Below are 24,899 nucleotides of genomic sequence, written 5' to 3'. Positions count from 1 at the left end.
CTCTCTCTCTCTCTCTCTCTCTCTCTCTCTCTCTCTCTCTCTCTCTCTCTCTCTCTCTCTCTCGATTTAGCAGTGTCCATCAGGGAATGTTATGGTTTGTGATATTTGGTGATGAATCTGAGAAAGGGATATGTAATAGACATGAACAACAACAACAATAGTGCTTAACTGGGTAATGTACAGAGATGATGTAGACCAGGGCATGGCGCTTCTGAAGGTGTAGTAGGATTGTGGTAGAAAGGAGAGGTAGGGTGCAGGCTTGACAGGAGTCCCGCTGTGCTGGAGAAGACTCATGAAGTGATGCAGAGGCCCATGGGAGAAGAACATGGCTGTCGGGTCTACGTAGACCTTCATTAGGAGAAAGGTGTGGCTCAAGCCGCTGTCGTGAGTGGGTGGCAGCTTCCATTTGTGCTTGTGCTAGGGGCGTGGCCATTGGGTCCCGTACTTACGGTTGCTTCTCGAGACGGGTGGGAGGCGATGTCCCAGGCGAGTCCTGCTGAAAAATGGATTTGAGAGATGAGGCACCACAGACAGGACACCTGCCAGGTAGATGAAAGATCAGGGATCACGTAGAGGACATCTGCTAGCAGAGGAGTCGCTCCGAGAGCTGCTTGAGTCTTACCAGAGTCCCATGGCCAAGCCTTCACGTACCAAAGTAGCACACTTGTTGTCTGAAGCAAGTCAACAAACTAACTGTTTTGCCTTCACTTATGTTCGGGTATATAAGAGGTGACCAGTTGAGGTCACAGAAGGTGGCCATTGAGAGTGAAGGAGATCGGGTCACAACAGCTGAATGGCTGGCGAGGAAGGAAGGTCGTCATTGCTTGATAGAGACTTGAGGCCGGTGTAACTTCGGTCATCAAGTTCGACAGTAGTTCATTTAGACCTCATGTCTACGCCGTGTCAGGCCTATAGGCCTATAGAAGGTGGGCCACAAGGCTCATTCCTTTGAGGAGTAAGTTGAGTGAGGTCCACACATCATAACCTGCCACCAGGCCAGTGGAGCGACATCGTCGCTACGCTGCTCCCGTTCTTCCCATATTTTTTCCGAGATGAACACTTGTAAAGGATGCCAGGTTGATATGGAGGCTGCTGGAGAAGCAGGGGGATTGTGGGAGCAGGATCGTGAGACATCAGGGGTCGAGGAAGGTTGAGAATTAGCACTACGAACATCCAAAAGCTTGTCTTAGCTCTAGTGGCCACCTACGGATTGAGTGGTACTGTTGTGGGATGTCTTTTTTAGTTCATAATGTTTGGTGATGAAACGCGAGAGAGAGAGAACTCGGAAACACTGGGAACAACAACAACAACAAAAACAACAACAGTGCTTAATCGGATGGTGTACAGGGGTGATGGAGCCCAGGACTTGGTACTACCAGAGGCGTGGGATTGTATCGGGAAAGTTCAAAATAGTACCAAACAGAGTCAACCAGAAGAGGATGTTCAATGGCGGGGTATTACAACGAGCGGTATTAGCCTCACTACCGTAACCTAATGACATCACACATCGATGGTGAAGTAAAGGAAAGCATTGTAATGAGCTTCCCTGCTAACACTAGAGTATGTAGAATAGACTGGATCAGAAGATGACCAAACAGGCACTAGAGCCCTTGATGGAATTTAATGAGGATGAAATAGAGCAAGAGAGTTTTCTCTCTGTAGTGACTGAGATTGCATGAGCAAAATGTGTGCCAGTCAAAGGCCATCTCGTGTGAATAGATAGAGAGGAAAAGAGACGAGAAAATAATCAGGGCCCCGTAGGTGTTCGTAGACCCGACTTTTGAAGGTTAGAAGGTCACACGAAGATGGAAGAACAAAAGGAGGACGAGCATTCTAAAGCTTATCTGTTAGGTAGAAGGAAGTATCATTCTCGAGTGGCTGGTCTCCCCATAGAAACTATGGGAAGCAGCAGTCAGCCCTTAGGTTCGGGAACAGGTATAGGCAGCCCACGAGAACAGTAGCCAAAATGATATATGTAGAAAGAGAAAGCATCAACAACGCGCTGGAGAGAAAGGGATGGTTGAGGAGGGATGATGCCTGAAGAGTTGATGAGACGGAAGGCTTTTCATTCAACTCTGGTTGATAGAGAGGCGGAGGGTGACCCACCTCAGATGTGTAAGCAATTCTACATTCACCTTTTAGAAAACACACTTTACGACGTTGATTATGTATGGTTTCCTGGGCAGAGTGGAGGATATGGTTATTCATCAATGTGTTTACGTTAATACAGGTTTGAATTGTGGTGTTTTGACGTTGAACAGACGGAAACAAATGACTGTTAAAAAGTGATATAAGAAGAACTTACTTTCGAATCCTGGTTTCAGCATTCGGTCCACAGTCAATCCAGCTGTTCATCCACCCTTAGGGTTGGTCGAAAAAATGGGTACCTGGCTCAGACAAGGATATATATATATATATATATATATATATATATATATATATATATATATATATATATATATATATATATATATATATATATATATATCAAGAACTACAGTGATGGACAAGCCAGAGGAAATTACAGATGAGGGACGAGAGAGAAGCAGAGAAATGAAAGGAAGAGAGTTTAGAAAGTAAACACTCATGCCATACCCTGTCAGGTGCTCTGAAGATGTTCAGGGCTACGACAGAAGTTTCACCAAAATCCCTGAGAGAGGAAAGCCAGGAGTGAATAACATTGGAGACAAGATCATCAGTAGACTGAACACTTCAAAGTCCATACTGGTGATCAGACAGAAGGACAGAAGGGAATGAAATTGTGTGTATTTAAGACAGTGAGAGTATGGCTAAGTTTTGAAGGCTCTGGAGATGACGGAGGTGAGAGCAGTAAGGGATAGTTAGAGGAGTTAGAGTGGTCTCCTTTCTTTGGGATGGCCTGCACCAAGGCGTGCTTCCAAGCGGAAGGGAAAGTCTGGGTTCCTTGACGAAGACGGTGTAGGCGATCAGGGATTGGTGATAGCTCAGAGGCACACTCCTTCAGGTATTGAGGAGGTATGCCAGTGAACCATACGTCTTGTCCACCTAGATCTGGGAGAATACTTAGAAGACCCTGCGTGAGGAGATTATAGGAGATGGTATAGGTTCATTGGGAGGAGATGGAGGCTGAGGATTGGATGGAGGCGCATATAACACTAGATCAGTGGAACTAGATCGCAAATATAGCGGCTTTAATAGAGTTAGCTATAGACTGATCAAGTCGGAAATATTTTCGGCTAAGGACCACATAGATTTATCGGCAGAAGACGAAGTCAGCAGACTTTCTTCTTATGGAGGTTCACTCGACTTGACGAAGAGCATCTTGGCGGTGATCCCGAGCAGAAATGAAAGTGGAGTGAGGTTCAGGGGAAGGCAAGAGTTTCATGGTCTGGTACGCTCCGTCCCTGATGCGACAGACATCAAAGGAGGAGCAATCAGACCGTGAGTGGAAGGAGAAATTTATGGATCAGGTAAGGATGCGTCAGTGACACCATATGGAGGATCAACAGAGAATTCATAGGAAGTAAAGCCAATGTGAAAGATTTAGATGTCATCATAAGCGAGAAACTAGAACTGAGAGAACATAGTGAGCAGGTATCGCTGTCGATCCGAGTAAGGAGTGGTATGATTTTGACAACTTTCACCACAGGATACAAAACTATCGATGACAATGTTAATGGTATAAACAAATGTTAATGGAATGAACAAATGTTAATGGTATAATAATGTTAATGGTATAAACAAATGATAATGGTATAAACAAATGTTAGTGGTATAAACAAATGATATTGGTATAAACAAATGATAATGGTATAAACAAATGTTAAAGATATAAAGAAATGTTAATGGTATAAACAAATGATATTGATATAAACAAATGTAATGGTATAAACAAGAAGCAAAACTGAACAGTGCTACGTCTTATGGTCACCAGCGAGACAAATGGTAATAAAAGAAATAAGGAAGCATTAAGAAGCTCAACACGAGCACAGTCGAGAGGATGGAGCATTTGAACTACCGTGAAAGTCTGAGAGAACGGCCACTATGTGGTCTAGAGAGAGGTACATGATCATCTACGTGTGGCAACAAACTCAAATTATGAAGGAAAATGTCATGAAACTGAGAGTCTCTCAAACAAGAAGGTACAGGTTCATAAATCTTCAAGAACTCCACAGAACATAACGAAAATCAAACAAAAATGCATGAGAGCCCAGCCAGGGAGCTAGAACAAGAGATGAACATGGAACATATATGGAGACATTCAAAAGAAGAAGTAAGTCCCAGGTGAACCAGGACTAGAGGATCATGTAATGCAGCTGGTAGCGGAGAGAAACAGTGTTATTCATCAGGCAAGACGTGCGGTGAGCGCCACGCGCTAACTCCGGCGTTTTGGCAAAATCTTGTCATGGGTATTCACAGATTGATATACTCTCTCTCTCTCTCTCTCTCTCTCTCTCTCTCTCTCTCTCTCTCTCTCTCTCTCTCTCTCTCTCTCTCTCTCTCTACGCACAACTTATGAACAATCTTTTAAGTTATAACAGATATGGCACAGGCAAAGCAAGTTCCTGTAGAAGTATTATTGGTTGCATGGGTAAATAACTAATTAAGGAGGAGCAGGGAAGATTAAGCTTAGGGCCTCAGGTACTTCCAGACCCACCTCGTGAAGGTGAAAAGGTCGTAGTAGATAGACAGAGAGAGAGAAGAGAATTCCTTAGCATAGCTGAGGATATGTCGAGGCATCATAGAAGGAAGCAACAAGGTCGGAACACCCGATAAAAACTCATGAGAGCGACAGCCGAAGTGATTGATAACTGCAGCATCATGGCACACGGAAAGTCATGACTGAAGATAAGTGATAAGATGGAGAACTTATAAGATCGTTGGGTTTCGATTCCACTCTGGCTAAATGAGAGGTGTAGGAAGAGCTCACCTTGAATGAATCCCTTGTAAATAGGTTTCAGGTACTCGGATGTAGCAGCGTGTGTATGAGTGTGCATATCTCTGCCATTCTTTTCATTAAGTAATCAACCGAACTCAGGAAATGTTGTAGATCGAAAACTTCACCAGTGCCCACGCGTCCATTCTCGCCTGAGGTTTGAGCTAACCCAGGAGTGTAATCGTCGGCATAAGAATAAGTAGGGTTAAAGACCGAGGAGAGACTATCAATTATAATTCAAACCAGCGTTGGCGAAAGGACTGAACCCAAGGGAACACCACTGTTAACAGGATAACAAGTAGTCACACCATCAGCGACATCTGTGATGAAAATACTGGAAAGGAAGGAGTGTTTAAAAAAAAAGAAAAGAGAGAGGTTGATACCCAAGGGAAATTCAATAAGCGAAAATCTACAGCGTGCTCTTTCAGATGGTTTATGGATGTCGAGGATCATAATCCCCCAAATCCCTCAGAGAGCAGGACCTGAGATGCGAAGTAGTTAAGCAAGAGCTGGTGTTACCTCGAAGGCACTTTCTTTGAACATGTAAGGATGAATCACTCCACATGATCCATACACCTTGCCCGCCTGTACAGTGGGAGAGAAGTACCTTTCTCACTCATCGTCAGTATAGAAGGCATAGATGTTGTTGCGAGGAAAAATGGAGAAAACGTAGAAATGCAGATGCTGGAAATGTTTTCGAGAAGGTTCTAGAAGAATTTCTCACCAAACGAAATCAGTTGAGCGTACTTGTGATGTTAGATTATACTTTGCCACAAGCAGCCTGGAAAATGAATCTTTTTGCTATGGTATCATGTTGGAGAAAAGCCATCACAAATCTACGCACGTAAGTTAATGAGGACGTATGTAACTGAGGAGAAACCTGAATGATACGAGGAGATGCAAGAAATGACACGAGACAAGCCTGATGAAATCTTCGGGAACATAAACCAGGACAACAGCTGGAGTATATAACAGCTAAAAGAATGTCTTGTGAAGTCTATGATGAGGGAGTCACTGGATGAGTGTCTGTGTTAGGTTATAGAAGGTTGTAGTTAGAGGAGAAGGAAACATAGTTCACTACAAGATGACAAGGAACCAGCACTGACGGCACAACTGCCAGGCAGCATCTGAGAGATAAAACAGAGCAAGAATAAAACAGTGAGTCAATAAGGGATGACAGGAGAACTTTCGAGAGGCAACGTAGACAAAGGCAATGAAAATACTAAACTATTCCTTTTATTCATCAGGAGCAAATCATCATTTAAAAAGCAAATAATCGGACGAAAGGACAAAGAGAGAACCGTTTTTGAAAACAAGAAAGAAAATATGTGAGAAGCTGAACGCTAATTTGTAAAAGTGTAACTGCAGTGTACGATACATTATCGCAAAGACTAGATATGGTGGAGGAGAGAGATCGTCCAACACGATACGAGAAGGTTTACGAAGGATCTGAAACCAGGTAAGGTAAACGTGGTTACGATACCTCGACATTTGCACACGAGAAGTGTGCAGAGATTCTCCACAAGCCACTTAATGCGTTGTATAGAAACTCGATGGAAATGGTATCAGTACCAAAGTCATGGAAGGGAGCTACTATTGTGCCTGTCTCTGAGGAAGGCGATTAGGTAACTACAGGCCAATACCAGTGAGCACGGCCTTTCAACTACAGTGGAAAGAGAACGAAAAACAAGTGGATGAACGCTTGCACAGGGGAAACTACGTAGGAGTTCTCAGGGAAGGGTCATACATAGCCAGCCTGCAGGACATCTACTGCCAAGTAGGGAATGTTCTGGAAATAAGAGTAAGTCATCAGGAATGTGTTCTTGTACTGAAACGTGCGCTGAACACCTCCCCAGCAGAGGGGGCAGGTAGAAAGAATAATGATACCCAGCTAATGAGACAAGACGCATGCTTTCGATCGATCGGAAAATACAGCCAACAAGAGAGCGACAGACGACACACGTCGGAGGTGTCCTATCATGGTAGGTAGAGACAAACCACTGGTGTCGCACAGTTCCACCTTATGACCAACTATTGTTCCTGATATATTTAGGGAAGGAATCCTACATGACTGTGCTTCCAGGTGATGCTAGACTTGTGAATAATGAGGAACATTCAGGACGGCGACAACATAAGAAGGCTTAAAAAGACTCCACCTCATAAACCTCGCCTCAGCCTAATGCAGTATGATGAAGCTTGGACACGGTGAAGTAAGCCAGGCTCCAGTGAAGGAAGGTTAGAGCGAAGCCAAGGCCTCTAGTTGAGTCAGGCTATAATGAAGCCAGTGAAGCAAGGTTAAAGCCAGGCTATAGTTAAGTCGAACTATGGTGAAGCCAGGTATGGGTGAAGCCAGGCAAAAGTGAAGCCAGGCTATAGTGAAGCCACGGGAAGCCAGGCATGACAGTTATATTTCAGGAAACAAATTACAGAAATTTACCTGTACCAAGAACCTGGAGGTTGACGTAGCACAGAGTCTCTCGTCAAAAATTCATATCAGAACTATGAAGGAAGGAAGCTAATATCATGACACAGCAGAATTGCTTTCAAGTATCTGAACGAAAACATATTCGACGGTAGAGTATGTATGTGATCCCCCCAAGTGAAGGATACGGCACCAGACTAGTGACCCAGCTCAAGAGGAGAGAGAAGAGTTGCTGGTGAGAAGGCAGGAGGTAGGAGGAATAAAGAATGTACCTGAACTAACAGAGCTTCTCCGCAGGTCAGCAGTCCTGGAGTTGCTTACACTGGAGGAAACATTGACGAAGGGGAGACTTGATGACAGTTATTATGTCCCCCACTGGATCTAACCAGACCGACGAAGATTTCTTTCAGACAGAGAGGAACCGACCCTCTGGAGGGAACATGGGGGCGCTGAGTCAGCAGAAGTTATAGAGATAACGTCTACAGCAACACGGGAGTGGACGAGGAGTGGAAGCCAAGTGAAAAACACTAGTGAACGGATGGATGATGAATTCCAGATCTTGTATGGCAGAAAACTTTGGTTAAGATATAAAGGCCCCTCGAGTGTATAACTCCTTCCTCATGTGTAAAGCTGAGCAATAACACACACACACACACACACACACACACACACACACACACGCCAGCTAGCAGGAAATAAGCTCGACAAAACTGCATAAGATTTAGACTCTTGACTTGACAATGTACCTAACCCATCGCCAGAGAGCTTCACCTCAGAGCTGTAATGGAGCCAGACCGTGTGCTGGCAAACATTAGAACCACATTAAAGTACACGGAGTAGGATGTATCCAGGAAGCTGTTCACATTCTCTATATTAGAACAAGACTCGAAGGTGCTCTACACATTTGGTCACTGCACTTAAAGAACTGATAATGTGTATGTAGAGAAGGGCAACAAAGATGGCAACAAGGTTAAGAGTGAGAGTTGCAGTGAGAGACAGATAGACTCTTCTTCGAAGGATGCAAAACCAGAACGGACAGAGGAAGATACTAAGCAGAAATCTTGGTTGGGATGTTAAAACGAGGTACATTTAAGGTGTGAGAGTAACAGTTGAATGGAATGAGGTGGATAACGACATTGTGAATGCTGACCAGATACAGCAGTCTAGAAACTTGTGTGATGGTAACGAAATCTTAAGAAATGGGGCAACACGAGTGTACAACTCCTCTCCCGTACCACGAGTGTACAACGCGAGTGTACAACTCTCCCGTACCACGAGTGTACAACGCGAGTGTACAACTCCTCTCCCGTACTGAATAAATAGGCAATGAAAAATAGGTTATAGGTAATTACATTGAGGCAATCACTCCCACGTCTGAGCCAAAACGTTAAGCTCATCCCATGCAAGAGAACTGGTCGTAACCAGTCCAGAATCCACTGTCCAGGTCTGTGGTGGTACGGACGCCGTGTTTATGGTAAACTTTGTGCCACTTGACTTAACTGTGGCTTTCAACCCGGGACGCTGGACCTTCCCACCGGCCAGATATCTCGGGTCTTTGATGGTATTGCCTAGGGCGAGTTTGACGATATCTGATCCCACTACTTAGCCGTTGTCTATAACAGGGCCACATGGGGGCTCCGGCCTAACTGATGGCCAAAGCTCATTCCCGGGTTATCGCACGACGGTGGCGTGGTGAGACTGGATATCCTCCATTACCGGGAGGTTGCTCCATACAGTACCACGAGATGCTGACGTAATGACAGCTAGGGGTCACTCCTGAGTGTCCAGCAGGACCATTACGTCATTACCTCCCGTGGCGAGGCACAGGGTGTGACGCCAGACAGACAGGTACACACCTGGTGGCTGGAGAAGCGCCCAAGCATCTTCTGAACCAGCCACCCTACCATTCACAACATGGTCGTCATTTTCTCGGGTGTGCTTGCAATTTGCTTTTATTTCCCGGGTATCCTCCAGTCTCCTTTGCAAGACATGTTATCTCTCCTTGCTTCACGTCTCTTTGCTTGCGTCGTCTCCTCCTCCTAATTCTAATTAACGTTTTAATCAGAGCGAGTTCTTATCATCAGCTCCTCGAGCCGTGAACCCTCTATGTGTGCACCACCAGTAATACGAACCATTTAGACCACAAGTGTAGGTGTATTTATATACCGCCAGTGATGACTGCAGTTAGTGCCACAAGTGTAGGTGTGTGTGTCTGAGTATAAGCAGCTAGCGCGGACTATTACCGCCACAAGCTGGAGGTCCATTAAGGCAGGCAGGGTAATGGGCCGGCAGGCGAAGGTACACCACTGCTAGAACCAGCGATTGATCCAGGTCCCGCTGATTGCCCGAGCAGCGCTCCCTGGGATCATTACGTCCCACACGCTGGTACCATCTGATGTAGGTGAGGCACGAGCAGTACAGTATTGTGGAGCAATGTAAACTGTACACTTCTGCTGCTGTACAGTGAAGGAGTACAGTCGCCCCTGTTGAGCCTTTAAGCAGGCGCTAAACGGATAAGTAAAAGTTGTAGAAATGGTTATCGATACTGCTGTACACACACACACACACACACACACACACACACACACAGAAATTCTCCACGACTGACGAATATCCTGTCTGTTGACGGTGTCTGTGAAGACCATATTTGATCAACAAATCTTGTGTTTACTGAATCAGTGTCAAAGTTAAGTGAGGCCAGACCGTAGCACATGACTACAACACGAACTCATAGTTGCCTTAACACCAGCAAGATCCGAGGGACAACACCTGCAAGTTATGGCGAGTGGCGTAATGTGATCAACACTCAGTAAAACATCTGTTGGTAATAATTCAAGTTCCTTCAATTTTCCTTCAGAAAAGACTCATCAAAATTCACCAATAAACCCACAGGAGGATAGTTTCCAGCAACGGGTCTACACAACACCCTGAAATTCAACCCAATATCAATACAACTGTTCTTAGCGAAGGATGTTCCACAATGTCATTCTTTGAAAATTCTCGTCATTCAGTTCACGTCTCAGTGCAGGACTCCTCCAGGACACGGGCAGGACCCGCGGGAGCCTCACCCTGGAAACCACACAAACACCCCAGTGACCTCACCAGGAACCCGGGAACTCCGCCAGCACCCGAGAGCAACACCAGGATTCCGGGATCCGCGCCAGCACCACATTAGCATAGCACGGGCCTCTCAAGTACCCCTGGAACTGTGCCAGCATTCCTGGAACCACACACCAGCACCACAGAACCACACTAGCACCACTGGAGCCTGACCAGCACCCCGGGATCCACGCCAGCACCCCAAGAGCTACTACACCAGCATTTAAGGAGCTAAGGCTCACCACGGGGAACCATGTCAGCACCCAGGGAGCTACGCCAACACCAACGAGAACTACGCCAGCGTCCCAGGCAACCACACCAGCACCCAGGGAGCCTCACAGGTACCACGCCAGAGCCCCCGGGAACCACGATAGCATATCGGCGACCCGCGCCCCCACCCTGGAAGCCGCGCCATTCAACCCGGAAGTCACATTATCCGCCGCGGAGCCACACCGGCACCGCAGAAACCATGTCATGACCCTTGAGTATATATATATATATATATATATATATATATATATATATATATATATATATATATATATATATATACACACAACTTTAACAGATGTTGCTAAAGACGTCAGGTTTATCAAGCTTCCCTTGTATGGATAAACAAGTATAACTGTTAGAAAATAGGTCATTAAATTACTCGTAGTACCATCCACACATCTCATTTAGAATGATATTCACAACTCAATCTGCTTATATTTATGGACCCAAGAACCTGATAACAAGGAGCTCATATCTTATAGAAATGATCATATCCTGGCTGTTATATCGGGTATATGGGTAGCACTACCAGGCGCTTTACAGTCAGGGAAAGTGGAGCACCTTGGTCGGTCTTACGTATGGCAAACCTACCTCACTCCGTAATCAAGGAACATGGTTAAACACCCAAAACTTATGTTACATTTCATTCACTTTGCTGTGCTGGATCATGGTAACAGTGAGTCAGACATGAGAGTACATGAATCATCGTATATCATATAATTTGAGCTTGAACTTTCATAATACCAAAGGCCTACCATTGTATATGTGGAAAGACACCCGAGTTACATTAGATCCCCCTTTGTGACATTACGTTTTCTGTTATTTTGAAATCACTATTCCTATTAGAATTCGATATATTTTATATGTTTTCTGTAAAAGAATACAAAATTATTGTCTTTATTAATCATTTGAAAAAAATTTGAAGTACATTTGTGGTGACATTTTTACCAGTCCTTTGAAATTTTGCTGAAAATCGTTAACGAATTTCAGTTTAACCTAACGACCGAGAGTCAGTGTTCAAACAGACGGTGTGGTAGAAGGACGGTATTCATAGTCTGCAAAACGTATCAGTAGCCTTCTCCTGTTTAAATATTTTGTGAAATTTGTAAGTGTACTACGTTACTAGATATCTTGTAATCTTAGATCATTCATAATGGGTTTGAGAAAATGTACAGTCAATTTTATAAGGATAAACTTTGAAACTCTGGCGAACTGGCGGTTGTATTGTGGTTTGTTAAGTCATATGAAACTATAAGTGTAATTCACCTTTTATTTTATACTTTTAGTTTACTGACATGAGTTTTAGGAAACGTATGATCCACATGTATGCATCATCGTATGATTCAGTTGTACTTTATAAAGACCCTTTCAGCCAACCGACTCCTAAATATCGGCAAAATGTCCAAAAAGTCGACTTGAACGAAGTGAAAGATTCATGTAGGATTCATGTACGTAGGTAGAGCAAGGAAACAGACGAAAGAATAGCCCAACCCACCCACATACACTTGTATATACATGAACGCCCACACACGCACATATACATACCTATACATTTCAACGTATACATATACATACACAAACATATATAAACATGTACATATTCATACTTCGCCTTCATCCATTTCATCACCACCCCGCCACACACACACACACACACACACACACACGAAAGTGCACTTGGGAACTTATCGTCTTTCACTTTCCCTGTGGACTCGTAGGAATATATATATATATATATATATATATATATATATGTATATATATATATATATATATATATATATATATATATATATATATATTGTGTGTGTGAGGATAGCAGCAAAGCACAGGGTTGGAACTGACGTTTTATTATTACATTTAGGTATAAAGTCTCGTTCACACAGATTAACTTGGATTTTTTCCGTGTTTATCCTTCTAATCACCTGAGTGTAGATAATGATCATGGACTCGTATAGTCAATATGATGGAAGTGAGGATGGTAGAAAAAAAAAAGATGGAAAGAACGATTTGGTTGCATAAACAAACGTGAACATATTTCCCTTCAATTGCTGAGGTGTATTTCGGGAAGGTAAGAGCAATAGTAATTTAATTAGTAATATTAGTAATATTTTTAATATTAGTGGTAACAATAATGATACTAAGAGGAGACGTAACCCATATTGTGGTCAAGATGCAGTATGGCGTACGTAAGGAAACATGGAAGGATGTAGGGAACAGCCAATACCACTCAGTGCCTACACCTTACCCTACACCACAGCTCCACCTCCCCCTTGAGGATATAATGGTACAGATAAACTGTAATACTGGTAATGGTTAATAATGGTAGTGGTATTATGACGATATGAATGTTATTAAAGTATCTGTGATAATGATTGTATTCAACATCATGCTAATTACAAAAAAACAGTTATGTTAATAGTGATCTCATATGAATTATGACATGGTGATGTATTCACCCTCTCCGGTCGCATCTTTTTAGCCATTGCCAAAACGGCAGACAGTTTTATTCAGCTCACAGTGCGACCCCGGGAATGTTAATAGTAATTTTTGATGATAATGATAATTTAGTTACTTTGTGTTATTGTCAGTGTGAATTACCTTTAGGTCATGGATGTAACGCTTCATTATGTATTTTGTAGGAACGGAATCGTACGGGTTCGAATCGTTACAATCTATGGTCGAAGTTTTGGTTCCAAGTTGCTCGCCAAGCTACTCTAGGTGCCATTAAGGGCAGAACTTCTTGGCGTGGCAGTAGAGTCACTGATCGTGGTTTCCTTAATCGGTGAGGCGAGAAACCAGTGTTTCATAATAAGCGAGGAATTACTGTCACCAGTGACTTGAGTCATCTGTGATTATACACGTTTGAATCAAAATCTAATTATATGATTTTGCATCACATATTGTACGAGGTATTACGTTAATGAAAATTGTCTGGTAATACTGAAAGTATTTTTTTAAGAAAATGAGAAAACTTTTAGGAATTAGTTTAGTTTTATTCAACAAGTAACAGGATTTCGGTAAGCAATCGTACAAGATTTGCGTTATTAAAAAGATGAGAATCGTAATGACTAATGGTTATGTGTATTTCCATAGTAAACACCAGTACTGCTAATACGTTTATAACGAAGTCAGATAGCAAGCGAAGAAACCACTTGTGTCAAAGACCGTCAGATGATCGCTGACCGGTTGTGATCCTTCTAATTTCTACACAGTTACTACTGTGGCCTAGTGTGTCCAATAGTTCTCACCTGACTGACTCGAGACTCACGCAATCAGGTCAGTCCAAGCAGATTGATAAATGTTTATTAATTGATAACAAAATGATTACATAATACTACATCACTATATCCCACTTTAAGTGTAGTGAGGGAAGCCATGATGGGTGGTGTGTGGGCAGCGCATTAATGTGTCCAGCTCCCTCGATATATAACCTACGTACATAGCCTACTGGTACAGGAAATTATAAACCTTAGTAGGTTATTTCCGTTCACGTTTTACACATATGAAATGTTATCGTTCATCGGGTGACCGTTATAAAGGCATTATTCATTTTCGGGAGAAGACTTAATAATTGCCACACAACAAGCACTTCACCATTATTATTATTATATATTGTAATACTACTGTTGTTCATACTTGTATACCCACTCCTGTTACTTATAAAATACTTATGAATTAATTACAACACATTATTCTTTGTGTCCTTCATGTAGCTCATTAAAACTAAACACTTGATAACCGTCAGGTAAAGATGAGGTGATGCGCTGGGGTGTGTCAGGACAACATGTTCCAAACTATAATTTCCAGATTACTTACGTCATCACTGATATACGTGGTAGAAAACTTTAATTTTGGTGGACATTGGTTTGGCTTCTCACCAATAAGTCGAACCACAATCTGTGGTGGTGGCTATGAGGGGTATGCGCCAGACTTTAGAGCAAGACTTTTCATATACCATTAGTAGTGGCAGTATACACACAATGCCGTCATTATTAGGAAGTGTTGTCAGTGACAGAACACAGGTGTCAAGGATGACAGGTTCCTTACTGTCGTGATCTTGGATGATCAGATCTCTTGAGCCCAAATGGCGGATCTGGTCCCACCTACAACCACCCCTCACCCTCATAACACTGGTCTGTCTTCCCTGGAACCACTGTAGCATCGGATCTGACTCTGACCCTAGTTGTGTTAATAACCTTATGATCCTTTGACTCGTTTGCCCTAACGCAACAGCCGCTGCTCGCCCTACCTGTTCGTCTTCGTCTCGCCGGTCCATCTGTTCACGCAAAATATATCCGTGATGTTCCAGGTTTGAGACGCGGCCATGTTGTTATTCTGGGGAATATATACTGTTGGTTATGATCACATGTTCTCTCCTTAGTCGTATGTTTAGAATCTCTAGGTCCCCTAGGCCCCCTGAGCACAGCCCCCAGAACCCCCTTAACTGTGTGGTTTTACTCACACCAGCCAGCAGAACACTATATCTGTGATCTCCCCATTATAGCCCAAGAGCCTCCTTAAGTCTGTAAGCTCCCCTTTCAAGCCCCCCAGAAACCCCCATAACTGTGTGATCTTCTTCCCCCCAGGAAAGCCGGATCCGCCCGCCAACTGCTCGGTCCACAACCAGACGTCCACAGGGTTCTCGGTGGCGTGCCAGGCAGGCTTCGACGGCGGCCTGCGACAGGTGTTCCTACTTAGAGTAGCCCGCCCGGGCACCCAAGGCCACAACTTGACGGCTGGCCACCCTGTGTTCCAGGTGAGTCATGGTAGTGGGATGGGAATAGTGTAGCCTGGCCCGACACCTTGGCCACATCCTAACTATAAGGGAAGGTCGCCTTAAGTACAGTGTAGCAGCGAAGAGTAAAGTGATGATAAGAAACACAAATGATGAGGTTCAAAGAAACAAAATAAGACATCAAAATATGCAAAGAAATACGAGAAACTTTTCAAAGGCAGTTTGAAGCATACAAACAGTAAAGACTGGTGAGTTTAAGTAGCAAGTGGTCAAGGCAACGTGGGCAGATTGTGTGTACGGGAGATGTGTGTTGTACCAGTGTAGGCCACAACCCCGGCCAGGATCACTGGTAACACCTCCACCTAAAGAGTGTCTGCTACACTACCGACACCTGCACCTGGAGGGTCACGACACACTAGGAGTGGCGCAAGGGAAGGAGGAGGTTTGGATCAGGGATGTAGGTGTGGGGGAGGAGCAGGGAGAGGGAGAGCACAAGCAGATGGAAGGAACACAAGACACAACAAAACACGAGACAGTAAGATGTATCATTGTGTGGATAAGTAGTGGGCTGGGAACTTGTGGGATAAGTAGCGGGTTGGGAACGTGTTGGTTAAGGATCAATTGCTGGTTGTTATCTTGTAAGATAAGTAGTGGGCGGGGAATTTTATGATAAAGATTACATCTGGAAGTATTACCATCAGAAAAGTGAGAATATTTCTCTATTTTGGTTTCACGTCAGGGTAAATATTGTGGGATTCCAACAAGCAGTTTCAACTTGCCACAGCCTTCCAGCCAACTTGCTGCGTTTAAAGGACTTTATGCATCTGCACAGACAAAACAAAAGACGACAGCCGACATAAGAAAATATCTACAAGAAAAACAGATTTACAATTACCTGATAAAGCACAGCAACAAAATGCGGGTATTACTGCCTCAGACTGTTTGACGTGGCGGACGGTGACTGGCTGCAACATTGTGACGTGGCGGAAGGTGATTGGCTGCAGTAGTGTGACGTGAAAGAATTACACTGGTTAACACAGTGTGACGTGAGGCATTAGACTGGTTGAATTAGTGTGACGTAGAGGAAGGTGATTGGTGTTGTAGGAACAGCTAATGTAAACAAACCCAGAACTCGTTTATCGTGTCCTGGTCATGAGAGACTGCACGAGCTAGGGCCCAGCCTGGCCCATGTGGTGTGTCCTGGTCATGTGAACCAACACGGGCCATGACCCAGCTTGACCCGTGTGGTGTGTCCTGGTCATGTGAACCAACACGGGCCATGACCCAGCTTGACCCGTGTGGTGTGTCCTGGTCATGAGAGCGAGCACGGGCCATGACCCAGCTTGACCCGTGTGGTGTGTCCTGGTCATGTGAACCAACACGGGCCATGACCCAGCTTGACCCGTGTGGTGTGTCCTGGTCATGAGAGCGAGCACGGGCCATGACCCAGCTTGGCCCGTGTGGTGTATCCTGGTCATGAGAACCACCACAGACAAGGCCCAGTTTGGCCCGTGATCGTACACGTACACAGTCCGTGAAGGTACAAGTTCACGGTCCGTGATGGTACAGCCCACTCAGTCCGTGATGGTACAGCCCACTCAGTCCGTGATGGTACAGCCCACTCAGTCCGTGATGGTACAACACGAATAAAACACCCAAGCAGTACGTGATGGTACCATACGGGTGATACAGTCACGCAGTACCTGACGGTACCACACAGCTGGTACGACCGTAGTAAGGAACTCAGTGTTGTGTGAACTGTTATTAGACTGAGAAGGATTGCGATGGCAGCGCGACCAACTGTATGTCAGTGGGACGACGTGTGCAGTACTGGTGGCAACAGGTGTCCTTGAACTTGAGATATATTAATGATGACAACCGTTGGTTAAACGACAACATATACAGTAACGAGAGAAACAGTTTTACACTTTTGCTTCATCTATACTTGGGATGCTGGCGTCTAACCCACAGCTTTGCTTCTGTCTCGGTACATAACACTTCACAACATGAAACTCACTCGACCTCTTGCTCTCTACTCTTTATTCTCGTGATCTCTGGACAATAGATAGTCATAACAGTACACCAGCTTAATGATTTTCGTGCGCTGAATCAGAAGTGCGCCACTGGTAAGAGGGCCTAGTTGACCGTCATCAAGCAACACGGATCCAAGACCTAAATCCTTCTCTGTTCATGTCTGCAGTATTGTCTGAGATCGAACCGTCCCTCTAGGAAACACCATCTGTCTACGTCTTCCCCTGATCTTTTCCTTCTCTTTCAAACTCTTCTGTCCAAGGTTGCTTCCTCACTGTCACGTCTCCAGATACAATCCCTGTCATCGTGTCCCCTCCATGGGGCTGTGTTTGTTTCCTGTGATACAAAAAACACCTATTTTTTTCTATTTTATGTCTGTAGCAAGGTTGAGCGACAAGTTAGTTGGGGTGTAGGTTTGAGTGGGGAGAGGGTGAAGGAAGTGAAGTGTTTGGGATATCTGGGAGTGGACTTAGCAGAGAGTGGGTGAGGGGCGAAGGTCCTGGGAGCGCTGAAGAATGTGTGGAAACAGAGAACGTTATCTCGGAGAGCAAAAATTGATATGTTTGAAGGATTAGTAGTTCCAACAATATCATATGGTTGCGAGGCATGGCTGTAGATAGGGTTGTGCAGAGGAGGGTGGATATGTTGGAAATGAAATGTTTGAGGACATTATGTGGTGTGAGGTGGTTGGATTGAGTAAGTAATGAAAGAGTACGAGAGATGTGTGGTAATAGAAAGAGTGTGGTAGAGAGAGAGAGAGAGAGAGCAGAAGTGGGTGTGTTGAAATAGTTTGGATATATGGGTAGAATTTGTGAGGAAGGTTGACAAAGAAGATAAATGTCAGAAGTGAAGGGAAGAAGGAGAAGCGGGAGACCAAATTGGAGATGGAATGATGGAGTGAAAAAAAAAATCTAGCGAACGGGGCCTGAACATGCAGGAAGATGAAAGGCGGGCACAGCATAAAGGGAATTGGAAAGATGTGATATACTGGAGTCGACGTGCTGTCAATGGACTGAACAAAGGCATGTGTGTGTGTGTGTGTGTGTGCTGGAGCCTAAGCTAGGTGCCAATTTATAAAGCAACATGAAGGGAGGATGAACAGCTAGGTTGAGTGGAGGCCGACTGCTGCAACCAGGATTCGAGCCTCTGCGGTCGACCCTGTGTGGCCTGTGAATGCGTCACGGTCAGGAAACGCTAACCGCTTCACTACCGTGGTTCATAATTGCTCCTCTCGCGGATCTTGAGTCTTTCATCTCTGAAGCCATCCTCTTTAACTTTTGCTTTTATATTTCGTATATCCTCTTCCACCCAACCATCTTTTCCACACACACACACACACGCACCCCAACTGTGTGCGACCCTTCAGCCACGAAACATTTCTCTCTTCAGATCCATTGAAATCCTCACTTCAGATTTTAATGCACACTAAAAGGATTGGCTATCCATATTTAGTCGATGTCTTTTTTTTTTTTATCTTTAACGATCTGGAACAAGTGATTACATATCCAACACGAGTTTCCGGCCCTGATGACCACTTCCAACACGTCGAATTATTTTTTTTCTTACACCTGAACCACTCCCACTATATATATATATATATATATATATATATATATATATATATATATATATATATATATATATATATTATATTTTCACTTAGAGCCTTCCAACCACAATCCTATTCCTATCACTTCCAGCTGGCATGCTAACCTCCAACCTCTTCGAAACACCAGCTTGGTCACTTGGGACAGCTCAGCAGTCATCTCTGGACATCTTAACTGCTTTTGTTTGGAACGAATCCTATTACGTTGGCCAGGATGCCTCAGCTGTGCTAACCATATAGTGGAGGTTATCTTGGCCGGGATGGAGTCCTACTTCCCGTCTTCTACTGAATCTTTCACCCCTTAGTCTTGGTTAGATCGCTCCTTCCCTCATACCTGTCCCATCAGGAACAGCGTATCGAACCACGAAACTCTATCCTTCCCCTGAATCCCACTTCACTGTCGTTTCCATCCAGATCATCATAAAGCTTTTCGTAACATCAAACACAACACCATGGAAAAGTGTCCTGAGCTGACGTCGTCCACTGATAAGGGTTTATGGCCCAAAGCCACAAGTATCCCCAATAACTTCTGTAATTCAACCTTTTCGTTTCTCTTCCGGTTTGGTCACTCTGATGCTAACTCTCCAACTGATGGAGCCAAAGGAGTCTCAGGTACCGAAGTCACCTCTGTTTCTTCTGATTCTGCGTCTTGTCCCCATCCCCCAGCTCCTCCTACTGAACCATTACGCACTCTCCTATAATTTCCTTGCACAGGGTCTTTCTTGTGCTATCCGAACCTCAACTGGGAAAAGGCGTATTACCTAAATGGCTTACCTCCTCCTGTCAAGTAGTGTTCCCCTGAGTTACCCTAGTTCGTTGCCCGCCTGTTGAGTCTTAGCCTAGAAATCCAAAATTATCCTGTTCGGTAGCACGCCCTACGTGCACTCCATCCCGAAGAAAGATGACTTCTAACCCTTCCAACTATCGCCCATTTGTTCTTACCTCTGCTATCTCCAGGGTGTTGGAACTCTCTATAACTTTCACATTGTCAAACATTTAGTATCCCAATCTTCTTTTCTGACCGTTAACTTTTTTTTTTCCGCGGTACATGGTGTACTGGTGATCTCCCCGTGTGTGACAATTATTGTCCTTTTCTCTCTCGGGTTTTTTGTGTATCATTTGTCGTGGTCCTTAACATCAGCAAAGCGTTACACGTGAGGTAGCATATATCTTTCTGAGCTTCCTTCCTCTGGCTTTCTGCTTCTCTCTGTTCTCGTATGCAAAGACTTGCTCCCTGGCCGGTCCATTACAGTTGTTGATGGAGCGACTTCGCCTCTTAACCTATCAACAGTGGAGTTCCTCAGGGCTTTGTCCAATCGGCTCGTCTCTTCTCTGTATGATTGATTCCTCTCCAACTTGTAACCCTGTACACTCTTATGCTGATGATTCCACCTCACGCTCTTCAGGTCACTATTAATGGACTTACATTTACAGTAGAGATGAGAGCAGGTGTTAATGGACCGACACATATATTAGTGGTGACAAAAGGTTTTAATGAGCCGGTATTGATAGGAGTGGTGATAGCAGGTATAATAGAAAAACTCATACGGCTGTGATAGCAACAGATGTTAATATACCGACATATATAGTAGTGGTGGCAACAGATGTTGATGGACCGACGTATACAGGTGTTAATGGACCAACATACACAGTGTTGGCAGCACGAGGTATCAAAGAAACATGCACGGTAGTGGTGCCAACATGTTTAAAATGACTGAGACATGCAGTGATGGTAGACACGTGTTAATGGACCGACATATACAGTGGTGGTAGCAACAGGTGTTACAGAACAAACATGTAAGGTAGTAGTGGAAATGGACCGACCCATGTAGTGTTGGTGGCAACATGTGTTAATGGACCGACATATACAATAGTGGTGACATGTGTTAATGGACGGACATAATAGTCAGAGCCAGGGCGAGGGGTAATGGTGAGTGCAGTCAGGATAATTAATGCAGGTGTTTGACAGTCAGAATACTTTTTAAAACAATGGTATTGAGAGAAGGGGAGAGAGAGAGAGGGGCATGTGATGAAGGCGACTGGGGGAGAGTCTGTGAGAGTGGGTATGAGATGATGTAGAGGGATGGGGGAATGGGTCTGAGAGCTGGTGAGAGTGAGACAGTTCATAAGCGGGTGGGAGAGGCTTTGATGTGAGAGGCGACATTGAAAGCCGGGGGGGAGAGAGGAGAGCTGAAGAAGACATTACCAGGGGGAAAAAAAAAAGGGGGTCAAGAAGAAGAGAACATAATGAGGGAAATGAAGAGGGCAAACAAGAGGGAGAGTGGAGAGTAAAGCAGAACAAAAGACACAGATCTGGTGAATGAAAGCAAAAGGGGCATTAGTGAGAGCGGATGGTGGAAGGGCGAGGTAGACACGAGTATGAAGTAAAACAGTAAAGGAAAGGTGAAACTGGTCGAACATTTAGCTATATCGGAAGCCGTAAATGGGAACTGGGAGGGAATATGACCTTAGCAGAACACGGGACAGACAAAGGAACCTCGGCCGGCAGTGCAGTCATCAAAACTATGTTCCAGCAACACAACAAATGAACAATACGACCGGCAAAATGACACTCCTTGGGACGCAATCATTCCCAGTGTTGACGCTTGTAATGTCGGACGTGGGCTTTTGTGAGGCCCAGCCTTGTGTTGCCTGGGTGTGGTACACGTCATCAACGGGGGTGGACGTGTGTGTTGCCTGGGTGTGGTACACGTCACCAACGGGGGTGGACGTGTGTGTTGCCTGGGTGTGGTACACGTCATCAACGGGGGTGGACACGTGTGTTACCTGGGTGTGGTACACGTCATCAACGGTGGTGGACACGTGTGTTGCCTGGGTGTGGTACACGTCATCAACGGGGGTGGACACGTGTGTTACCTGGGTGTGGTACACGTCATCAACGGGGGTGGACACGTGTGTTGCCTGGGTGTGGTACACGTCATCAACGGTGGTGGACACGTGTGTTGCCTGGGTGTGGTACACGTCATCAACGGTGGTGGACACGTGTGTTACCTGGGTGTGGTACACGTCACCAACGGGGGTGGACGTGTGTGTTGCCTGGGTGTGGTACACGTCATCAACGGGGGTGGACACGTGTGTTGCCTGGGTGTGGTACACGTCATCAACGGGGGTGGACACGTGTGTTACCTGGGTGTGGTACACGTCATCAACGGTGGTGGACACGTGTGTTGCCTGGGTGTGGTACACGTCATCAACGGTGGTGGACACGTGTGTTACCTGGGTGTGGTACACGTCACCAACGGGGGTGGACGTGTGTGTTGCCTGGGTGTGGTACACGTCATCAACGGGGGTGGACGTGTGTATTGCCTGGGTGTGGTACACGTCATCAACGGGGGTGGACACGTGTGTTACCTGGGTGTGGTACACGTCATCAACGGTGGTGGACGTGTGTTACCTGGGTGTGATACACGTCATCAACGGGGGTGGACGTGTGTGTTGCCTGGGTGTGGTACACGTCATCAACGGGGGTGGACACGTGTGTTGCCTGGGTGTGGTACACGTCATCAACGGGGGTGGACGTGTGTGTTGCCTGGGTGTGGTACACGTCATCAACGGTGGTGGACGTGTGTTGCCTGGGTGTGGTACACGTCATCAACGGGGGTGGACACGTGTGTTGCCTGGGTGTGGTACACGTCATCAACGGGGGTGGACACGTGTGTTGCCTGGGTGTGGTACACGTCATCAACAGCGGTGGACGTGTGTTGCCTGGGTGTGGTACACGTCATCAACAGCGGTGGACGTGTGTTGCCTGGTTGTGGTACACGTCATCAACGGTGGTGGACACGTGTGTTGCCTGGGTGTGATACACGTCATCATCAGTGGTGGACACGTGTGTTGCCTGGGTGTGGTACACGTCATCAACGGTGGTGGACGTGTGTGTTGCCTGGGTGTGGTACACGTCATCAACGGTGGTGGACGTGTGTGTTGCCTGGGTGTGGTACACGTCATCAACGGGGGTGGACGTGTGTGTTACCTGGGTGTGGTACACGTCATCAACGGGGGTGGACACGTGTGTTGCCTGGGTGTGGTACACGTCATCAACGGTGGTGGACGTGTGTGTTGCCTGGGTGTGGTACACGTCATCATCAGTGGTAAACTTGTGTTGCCTAGTGTGAGTCATGTTATCACCAGTGGTGAAGCATTGATGTACCTCCAGGGTGAAGCCAGGTGCTGCCTGTGCACTAATCGTGTCATCACCAGTGGTGAAGCATTGATGAAACCCCAGAGACGGGGGAAGCCAGCCAGGTAGGTAGATGTTCATGCATGTAAACTCTCGTGGTACATGAAGGGTATACACTTGGTACAACTGGAGGATGTGGTAGCCTGAGTATGGGGTGGTATAGTCAGCTTACTGACAGTGTCAGGTGGTACAGTCAGCCTGTACTGGCAGTGTCAGGTGGCACAGTCAACCTGTACTGACAGTGTCAGGTGGTACAGTCAGCCTGTACTGACAGTGTCAGGTGGTACAGTCAGCCTGTACTGACAGTGTCAGGTGGTACAGTCAGCCTGTACTGGCAGTGTCAGGTGGCACAGTCAACCTGTACTGGCAGTGTCAGGTGGCACAGTCAACCTGTACTGACAGTGTCAGGTGGTACAGTCAGCCTGTACTGACAGTGTCAGGTGGTACAGTCAGCCTGTACTGACTGTGTCAGGTGTTACAGTCAGCCTGTACTGACAGTGTCAGGTGGTACAGTCAGCCTGTATTGACAGTGTCAGGTGGTACAGTCAACCTGTAGTGACAGTGTCAGATGGTATAATCAACATGCACAAACAGTGACAGATGGTGAAGTCAGTATGTAATGAGAGTGACAGATGGTACAGTCATCCTGTACTGACACTGACAGATGGTACAGCCAGTCTGTAAAGACACTTTCAGAAGGTGGTGTCAGCCTGTACTTACAGTGACAGATGGTACAGTCAGTCTATAAGGACGCTAACATAATACAGTAAGCTTGTGCTGATAATGACAGATGGTACGATCAGTCAGTAGTGGCAGACACATTGTACAGACAGTAGGTATTCGCACATACAGATGGTACAGTCAACCTTTACTGACATTAACTTGATGTATGTCAGTCAGTCTGTACTGACAGTGACAGGTGGTAGAATGAGTGTATAGTGACGTATGGTGTACTTCCACAGGTGGGGCAGCTGGAGCCAGACACCACCTACCGTCTGCAGGTGTGGGCGGCCAACGATAAGGGTACCAGTCCCTCCGTCCACCTCCGGGCCTTCACCACCCACCCGCCAACCCACCAGCACACCGCCCACGGTGAGTACCAACCCACCCACACAGTCCATCACCCACCCATCCACCCACCCACCAGCACACCGCCCACCAGCACACCACCCACGGTGAGTACCAACCCACCCACACAGTCCATCACCTAGCCATCCACCCACCCACTGTGAGTGCCAACCCATCCACACAGTCCATCACCCACCCACCAGCACACCACCCACGGTGAGTGCCAAACCATCCACACAGTCCACCACCCACACGCCCACACAGTCTCACGCCCCAGGCCCAGCAGCCAGGCCCCACAACGCCTCAGGTCCAGCAGCCAGGCCCCACACAGCCCCAGGTCCCGTAGCCAGTACCCACAACGCCTCAGGTCCAGCAGCCAGGCCCCACATAGCCTCAGGTCCAGCAGCCAGTACCCACAACGCCTCAGGTCCAGCAGCCAGGCCCCACACCGCCTCCCTCTAAGGTCTACCACCTCCAGACCTTCCCTCCTCACCCAGCGGCAGGAGTCATCCCGACGCAGAATCCATTTCATCTTGTGTGTCTTAT

General features: G+C 45.9%; 1 protein-coding gene across 2 annotated transcripts in view; it reads left to right on the top strand.

The window, feature by feature from the left end:
- LOC139751591 (protein turtle homolog B-like) overlaps positions 1-24,899 on the top strand; it is a 900,734-nt gene that overhangs the window by 794,025 nt on the left and 81,810 nt on the right. For both annotated transcript variants that reach the window (XM_071667192.1, XM_071667193.1), the window contains 2 exons: positions 15,299-15,468; positions 24,248-24,377. In XM_071667192.1, the coding sequence (XP_071523293.1) occupies positions 15,299-15,468; positions 24,248-24,377 (300 nt within the window). The remainder of the gene's footprint in view (positions 1-15,298; positions 15,469-24,247; positions 24,378-24,899) is intronic.

This window comes from Panulirus ornatus, chromosome 11 (genome assembly GCF_036320965.1).
Source record: "Panulirus ornatus isolate Po-2019 chromosome 11, ASM3632096v1, whole genome shotgun sequence".
Classification (NCBI taxonomy): Eukaryota; Metazoa; Arthropoda; class Malacostraca; order Decapoda; family Palinuridae; genus Panulirus; species Panulirus ornatus.
The sequence above is the reverse complement of the archived record's forward strand: the minus strand, read 5'-3'. Positions and strand labels throughout refer to the sequence as shown.